The 9,055-nt window shown below is 42.3% G+C and overlaps 1 protein-coding gene across 1 annotated transcript in view; it reads right to left on the minus strand.

The window, feature by feature from the left end:
- LOC310933330 (syntaxin-binding protein 4) overlaps positions 1 to 8,568 on the minus strand; it is a gene marked incomplete at its 5' end in the record, with an annotated part of 42,179 nt that extends 33,611 nt beyond the window's left edge. The window contains one exon of the mRNA XM_083896796.1: positions 8,426 to 8,568. Within this exon, the coding sequence (XP_083752922.1) occupies positions 8,426 to 8,568 (143 nt within the window). The remainder of the gene's footprint in view (positions 1 to 8,425) is intronic.
- Between the last annotated feature and the right edge of the window lie 487 nt (positions 8,569 to 9,055).

Consider the following 9,055-nt stretch of genomic DNA (forward strand, 5'->3'; position numbering starts at 1 on the left):
GTCAGCCTGTTATCCTCCAGACGATCTCCTGTTTGGTTGGCCCTGTTCCTCCATTGGTGGTCTGGCCCCTGACTCCTGGGCCCAATTCCAATTCCTATCTTAACCCTCAAGCTCAACCCTTAATCTTAACTGGCCCTCAAAACCAAGTGTTGAGGGTTATTTTGTCACTTAGAAATGGGACACCCCTTAAATGCAGATACGTCTTCAGACTGTAGGGGGCAGAATAACGTCCAGTCTGTTGACTCCAGTTAGTTATAAGATGATACTCATACAAATATTCAGCTGACAGTTACCACACACCACGACTTATTGAAAAGTAAACCATAGCAAACCATCGCTTGTCCGCACCGGCCGACTATTGACAAAAGATCGTAAAATAAAAATAAATGTTACCCAACAATGACGTCAGTAATCCATAATATGGGCCTAAACTAAGATAATACAATGGTTTTCATCATTTTTATATCCCTATTATCTCTTGTTTCGCTGCTTTTGGCGCCATCTTTGTTATGTCAAAACACCCAATGCATTCTGGGTAGCCCTTGCTCCCAAGGGTGGTCTCGGAAAATCTCAATATTGAGGGCGATACAGCCCTTAAACTTGGCCATCAACTGAATTTTTCTGAGAATCGGGCACTTGCACTCGAACAGGGGTTCTCAAAGTTACCTGAGGGCCAATTTAGGAACCCAACCGACCAGATTGCAGTTCTACAGTTTAGTGTTAAGTAATATAAGCGCTAATATAATGTAATTTAAGCATTACCCAGTATTTTGGTCATTGTTCTTACCTTCTAATTACAGGTTAATACCAAGTAACACATTTCTGTTACCATATATTTACTGGGTAAATAGCTAGTAATTGGGGGCTGTAGCTACCTGCTTATTACCAGCTTATAACCCAATAACACACTAAAATGCACCATATAGAAATCAGGTAAATACCCAGTATTTTTGTTTACACTTATTGTTCTGTATCCAGTAATGTCCAATAAACATTTAACAAGTTTAGTAGCTCCTGGATTAAAACTATCAACTGTAAATTCATTGTGGGTCGCCAGAAATGTTTCTGCGGGCCGTCATTGGCCCCCGGGCCGCACTTTGAGAACCAATGCACTAGAGGGAGCGCGCATTTTTGAGATTGAGGGTTAAGTAAGGAATTGGAATTCACCCCTGGTTCTCCATGGGTGGAATTGGATGGAACGATGGAATGGAATGTGGAAAGTGAAATGCACGAGCTAGGAATTCCTCAGTCGCCTAATTAGTTCTCAAATGCATGAAAACAATCGAGTCAGTCTCAGCTTAATGCAACAAGCGCACTCTAGCTCGTATCGTCCTTTTGACACCACTATTGCACCTGAACAGTCAGCTATAGGAACGGAACGATCAATCGTCTGAGACGGAGGGAAGAAGAAGAAAAATCAGCAACAAGCTCGATCCCCCGAGGGGGAAACCAGTCAGCATTCTGCCTCAGATTCCACATCTTACGCCCAGAGAAAATCAAACCCAATGAAGTCATTTCCAGCAAAATCGATGGAGCATCACCACGGGGGAATAGTGACCAGAGCGGTCGACGATGGGGGTGAATTGAAATCCCATTAGTGATCATTGATTTTGACCTGATGAGGGGGGGTGGTGGAGCTGATTGTCAGCGAGTCTGTTAAACGTAAGAGACGATCACAAACATAATAACAGGAGCAGGAGCTTGGACGACGCCAGGTCAGAGGATGCGTCGTAAAAAAAAAACAGTTTCCTCCAGCTGTCTCAGAGAGTCTCTCTGGTACGATATCGTGGTCCCACCGTTTGGTTCGATCTCTAGCAAACCTCAAGAAGTTCAAGTTATTAATTATAATCTAGTTTCCTGTATATGAGGTAGATAGTTATCTGGGTATTTCCATTAAATACTGCCATGAAAAAGGATCACAGTACCACGAGATTTACAACTGTTATAACTTAACTCATCTCACATATCAACATATTCATCCCTCGTTGTCATGAAACACCGCCAACATACATGACATCCAAAGGGACATTGGACCTTGAGACAGATGCAGATATGTTGCCTTTATCCCAGGGGTAAATGTTCCCATGGTTGGTATCTATCATTGTGGAAAATAAAGAAGAAACAACTGGCCGAAAGCATTCCTACAAGATGAATAAATTAGTGCCACAACCATTTGCATCAGTCGTTCACACAAGCTAGATGTTGCTAGATGTTAGCTCCTGTGGGGTTATGGGTAAGTTTGTCCTCCTGTGAGTAACCGTAAGGAGTAACTGGTAAGAATCTTCCAACTGACGACGTCGCAAAATCATATCTCTTCTCAACTTCAGCGGATTCGAGCGGAAATACTTTGAGACAAACGGCCACAAACTGAGCAGGAGAGAAAGAGCTGCTGGGTGTCCTCCTTTGTTGTCTGTTGTCGGTCCAGAACTCAAGCCTGACCAAGGACTTTACCATTCCATACCAGACCAGACCATACGTTCACTAATTGAAGCCCTAGTGAGTACTGCATGTCTATCTATTAAGTACAACATTCACTTTATCATTTAAGCTTTTTAGTGTAGATTCAAAACTAAATGGTCATCAATTAACTTTATATTTTCAATAACAATCACAGCGAATGTGTGGAATCACTGACTCAACATTGACAAACAAGAAATGTGGGTTCTAAAAAGGGTGAAATATATCCCACAGATTTTCGTGGGGAACATCGAGATTAGTTGTCACAGTTTTATTTCCGACTGTATTCAAATAAGACAAGACTGAAACCAACGGAATCTTCCTTAATTCTTTTAACTGTCCAACAAACATTCTCAAGTCAAGTCCAAATGTCCAGGCTCCTGAACCAAGTAAATGATCTGACTAAGAACTAGTTCATCTAACTACCATGATGTCGTTTTATCTGGTCTTATAATTGATTTTACTTTTACTCCTTTGCTATTCGTTTGCATCTCTGTTGAAGTGAAAAAGCCTAAAGCCAAAACTCTGAGTGACGTCCAGGCAGAGACACTGTTAAAGACACCGTTAAAGACACCGTTAAAGACACCGCAAATACTCCTCAGCCCAGACGCACCCAAACAAGCAGCTTGACTCCGGATGTCACTCTGTGGCTTCGGCCAAAACCCAGACTTGAACCACACTGACAATCTGGAGAGACCTTAAGATTAAAGTTCACCAGTGATCCTAATCCACTGTGACACAGGATAAGAGGATTAAGACTGTGTGTGTTTCCAGGTGTGCACAGCAGCTACAGGATTATACCCAAGTCCGGAAGTCCAGAATAAATAACATCATTATTATCACAGTTAGAATATTATATATTATTACTTAATATCCCTCTGAGATTAGCTAATACTTACTATACTTAATACTAAATACTTTCCGTTATTTTCTACATTTTACATTTCTGTATTTTATTATTTCCTCTCTTTGTAAATATGTTGTTTGTAATTGACTGAACTTGTTTATGTGCATGGCTCTTTCTGAGGTTTCTCCCAATTTTCCCCTTGAACAAGGTTTTATGGAGTTTTTCCTCACTGAATGTGAGGGTCTAAAGACAGAGGGTCCAAGGACAGAGTGTCTAAGGACAGAAGGTCTAAGAACAGAGGGTCTAAGGACAGAGTGTCTAAGGACAGAAGGTCTAAATAAAGATGGTCTAAGGAGAGAGGGTCTAAGGACAGAGGGTCTAAATAAAGATGGTCTAAGGACAGAAGGTCGAAGGACAGAGGATCTAAATAAAGATGGTCTAAGGGCAGAGTGTCTAGGGACAGAAAGTCTAAGGACAAAGGGTCGAAGGGCAGAGTGTCTAAGGACAGAAGGTCTAAATAAAGATGGTCTAAGGACAAAAGGTCTAAGGACAGAGGGTCTAAATAAAGATGGTCTAAGGACAGAGGATCTAAATAAAGATGGTCTAAGGACAGAGTGTCTAGGGACAGAAGGTCTAAGGACAGAGGGTCTAAGGACAAAGGGTCTAAGGACAGACTGTCTAAGGACAGAAGGTCTAAATAAAGATGGTCTAAGGACAGAGGGTCTAAATAAAGATGGTCTAAGGACAGAGGGTCTAAATAAAGATGGTCTAAGGACAGAGGGTCTAAGGACAGAGTGTCTAAGGACAGAAGGTCTAAGAACAGAGGGTCGAAGGACAGAGGGTCTAAGGACAGAGGATCTAAATAAAGATGGTCTAAGGACAGAGGGTCGAAGGACAGAGGGTCTAATGACAGAGGGTTTAAGGACAGAAGGTCTAAGGACAAAGAGTCTAAGGACAGAGGATCTAAGGACAAAGGGTCTAAGGACAGAGGGTCTAAGGACAGAGGGTGTCACTTGCATGTCCAATTTACTGAATCCCCATATTGCATGTTTTTGGACTGTGGGAAGAAGCTGGAGAACCCAGAGTAAACCCACGCACACACGGGGAGAACATGCTAACTCCATGCAGAAAAAACCTTGTCCCGCGTCGTATAATTAGCTTCATTGAATACTGACCTCAAAAGAAACTATGACGATGCAAATGTTGAACGTTAATCACAGCAGTGTCCCAGATAAACGGTGAGAGATGCTGAGTCTAAGCGAGCGAACAAGAGCGCGCTTGTTTTCCTCTGTCACAGCAAAAAACTGTGAGTGAGTGATGTGATGTGAGTTTCCACCAGAGTTCAAGAGAGGCGAGTAAATAACCTGTCAGAGTGCATCCACTCACATCTGCCACAGCTGTCTGAGACGCTGGGTACAAGCAGCAGTGAGCTGACAGAGACTCAGACAAAGCATGCTAATATTTATGCTTAAATTAGCTTCATTATATGTTCCTTATGCAAGAGGAAGAAGTAGAACATGAGCTTCGAAGGACTTCAAAATGTGATCGGGAACTTTGAGCTGTGGAGGGTTAGGATCGCACCTCTTTTGGTGCTTTTCCACACTCTTCTCCATTTGTTTTTAAACTTTTTTTTAACTTTGCAAAACAGTCATTATTAAGAGTTAGTGTGACGCTACGGTGACGCAAGTCACATGATCACAGAGGAGCTGACGAGGTGTCAAAGAGCAGTTTTAACTCCAGTGTCAGAAGTTAAGCTGTTAATGAGACCATCTGGAGGTAATGTAGGTGTACACACACACACACACATTCTTGTACTTGCTGCATATTGAGGACCGGGTCAAGGTGCTGACAAAGTGAGGACCAGCATTTTCACTTTATAAATCGACACAATTGCAAATATCTACTTCACGAATGACATCTATAAAGAACTACTGGGTGCAGTACCATACAATGTCTGCAGGTGGAGCCCCAGAGCAAAAAGTGTTTTTGTTCCAAATTGAGGACCTCTGTTAATAGTTTAACAGTATAGCACGTTTACAGGCTGAGGAAGTGATTTGAATGAAAACAAAGTAAGGACTGGCCAAAATGTCCTCACTTCGTAAAAAAGACCTCACTTTGTTGGTTAAAAACCCCTCACTGGTCCTCAGTATGCCACAAGTACAAGAACACACACACACACACACACACACTGACCTGTGTGAGGTCAGATAAATGACACGTTTCAAACACGTCACATCGAGACTAAGAACCATTCACACCCACAGTCAGTTTAGATTGACCAATTAACCTCTGAGTGCAGGGTTGACGTCGAATTCAAGGACTTTTCAAGGACTTTCCAGGATCAATTCCCTCAAATTAAAAGGAGTGAATGTGTCGACACAGCTCGTGGTCGTGCACGACGGCGTCCGCGCTCTGCATCTGGACGCGCGATCGTCCTCGGCCTGAGACGGAGATGTTGGACTCTTGGAAATCATTGGCCTTGAACACCTAAGAGCCTGAAATAGAAGCACTCCTTGACCTCGTCTTCCTCCCAATGTTCAGTCAGCTGCAAAAACCCCGGCAGTTATTTAAGGCCTTTAATAACTCAAAGCTATAGAGAAACAGCACAGTCATTGTTTTTACCCACTAAGGAACTCCCAAAGTCAGAACCGTTGTTTTCTACAGTCTGAGAAAGTCATGTTTTAATGATAATATAAGATATTATATCTATGATATCTTATGTGCATGTGTTCTTGGACTTGAGGCTTTTTTGGGATTTTCTACCTGGAAAAAGCAGACGCGCCATTGTGCAAAAATAGGGTTTCTTATTTCTAAAAACGCATATTTCCTGCTATCTGCTAACACGTTGTTTGTCACTCTTCCATTTTAATGTTTTGGCTTCTTCTTCTTCTAACACGACTTTGTTCATTGTTGTCGCACAAACAGCATCGTAAAACGTTACAAAAAAAGCCGTTTACCTGTCGACGTCGTCCACGCGAGGCTGGAGTCTTCTGAGTCATCTGAGTCATCTGTTCCTGGACCTGTTTCCTGTTTTACTTTGGAGTTAATCCCACCCTGATGTGTTTCACCTGTGTCTGATAAGCCCCGCCTCCTTTGTGTGTGTTTACTCTCTGTTGTGTTCGTTTTGTTTCTTGTTACTTGTTTGAATGCTATTTCTTGGTTGTCTGTTGTTTTTCCCTCCTGCATTAGCTTGTTTTTGCCGTTTTATCTTAGTTACTTTCACGTGTTACTGCATTTGGTTTCTCTACAGCTGCGTTTCCGTCATGGTACGGTCCGGTTTGGTATGTACGGAATGGTTTGGACTTGGTTGGCAGAAAGGGACTGGGGGACACTATCAAGGGCAGGTGTGAGCGATAACTGAAGGATCACCAGGTGAAGTGCATCAGGGAGTTAGGGGAGATGTGTCAAGGACGACGACGACGAGGTGACAGCGTAACAGGAAGACATGAACGTTACCAAAATAAAAGAGGAAGTGAAAATCAAACTCAGCACCAAAAAGGTGACATGAACTTAACGTGACTCTAAACCAGGGCTATTCAACTTAAGGCCCGGGGACCAGATCAGGCCCTTCAAGCAATTTGGACCGGCCCGCGGCCCATTAACCCATAAATAATAAATGTATTATTAAAAAGCCAATAAACCCATAGCTTCGCCTATTTCTGACACTTTCTGACACTTTGCGTCCCTTTTTAGCAAATACTAGTACAGCTGTAATTGGACGCAGCCCATGTATGTACCAGAATATTTTATATATATACTATGGGCTAACTGTTGTAATTGTACCTGAATATTATTGGTACTGTTACTTATATTTCTGCAAAAATAGCCTATTGTGGCCATTGCACCTTAAAGGGATAGTTCGGAATTTTGGACATAAGACCTATTTTCCAACTCAGCCGGTGTGATGGAGACGTCTGGAGACGTTTTCAAGAAATTTCATTCAGCTCTTCTAGTTGCCGAGTTCGCTGATGCTATGGCTAGCGCAAGTCAATGATACAAGTTAGCATGGCATTAAAAACACTCATACCGACTCCACAGTGCACCCGAGGCAAATCGATTGTAACGGCAGACTATCGATGTACATATCTGTGTTGATAGAATGATATTTGAAAAACAAAACTAACGTTGCATCGCATGGATTTTTGAGGGACTACTTTCTCAGCACTATACTTCCGGCAGCGGAATCAGTCCGCCGCTGCTGGAAGTATGACGCGCTGCTGCTGCTGCTGAGACATAAATCCTTCAAATTGCAAGGTTGGTTTTATTTCAAACATTCTATCAACACAGATATGTACATCCATAGTCTGCCGTTACAATTGATTTGCCTCAGGTGCACTGTGGAGTCTGTATGAGTGTTTCTAATGCCATGCTAACTTGTATCATTGACTTGCGCTAGCCATAGCATCAGTGAACTCGGCAACTAGAAGAACTGAATGAAATTTCTTGAAAACGTCTCCAGACGTCTCCATCACACCGGCTGAGTTGGAAAATAGGTCTTATGTCCAAAATTCCGAACTATCCCTTTAATGTTGTTTATATTGTTACCTCTTATTTTGTAAGAGCCAATTGTGACTGTTGTACCCAGATGTTGGTGATACTGTAACTGTAACCTTTTTGCACTATAAACTAATTGTATTGCGCCTGAATGTTGCTGGTTTTGTTACTTACCTTTTTAGCACAAAACTAGCAGCTATTTCAATACACAAGTGCTAAATAATTGAAAACATTTTGCATCTGTTTGTATCCATTTACTGTACATGCACTGGCTGGACAACCTTCCGAAAAGCTGGCCCTCTAGAAATTTTAGTTGAATAGCCCTGGACTAAACCAACTAACACAAACTGACTACACAAGCAAAAAACACTAGCATAACTGGTGCCTCGTGACACAGGGTGTGTAAAAAAAGCATCAATCCCTATTCCCAAAAAACCTTGCTCAACAGAATTCAAAGATATCCGACCCATTGCACTTACATCACTCACTCACTCACTATAACAAATCAGTGCTTATTATGTCCGATCTGACAAAACACACGTCCACTTTTTTCCTGAGGAAGCTGTTTTACTTTCTCCCAAAGCAGACTCCCAGCATCTCTGTCGTCCCCGTGTCGCCGACACCTACCTGCTCTTAATGTTGGGGTTCATCCTGAGAGGAAAGAGTCCCAGGTCCACGTCTTTGCTGTCGGGGTTAAACTCCAGGGCTCCGGACACATAAATCAGAAAGTAGTCCCAGAGCTCTGGTAACTTTTGTGAGGAGAGAATCATGAGAGGATCTTCAGGGCTTCAGGTTCTTCTTCTTCTTCTTCTGCTGCTGCTGCACCATGCAACCGCCTCCTTCCAACTGGCCTTTGAGAGATCTAAATTGACCTCATGTGTCCACTCAGCACCTGTTATATTTTGCTGACTGACTCCTCCCCCTCTGGATGGACGACACAAGCAGAAATGGAGTGTGTTCTTCCAATCTCCCTTTTCCTCACCACCCTTTTTCCAACCAAATTCATATCAGAAACAAACTATAAACCACTATATTCTGAATAAGAACTAAATAATATAACTTATTCAGCTAGAATCAAGTTTAACCCTTTTAAATTTCAAATTACCATAACTCCTCGCTACTTCGTGCAATTTTAATCATTCGAACCTGAAAGCTGTGAAATGGGGCTTTCTGATGCTATTACATGCATTACGGTAATGACTGGGTGCTTTCAGGGGCAGTTCGAAAGATTAAAATTGTACGAAGTAGTGAGAAGTT

The sequence above is a fragment of the Microchirus variegatus genome, assembly GCF_963457635.1.
Source record: "Microchirus variegatus genome assembly, chromosome: 10".
Taxonomy (NCBI): domain Eukaryota; kingdom Metazoa; phylum Chordata; class Actinopteri; order Pleuronectiformes; family Soleidae; genus Microchirus; species Microchirus variegatus.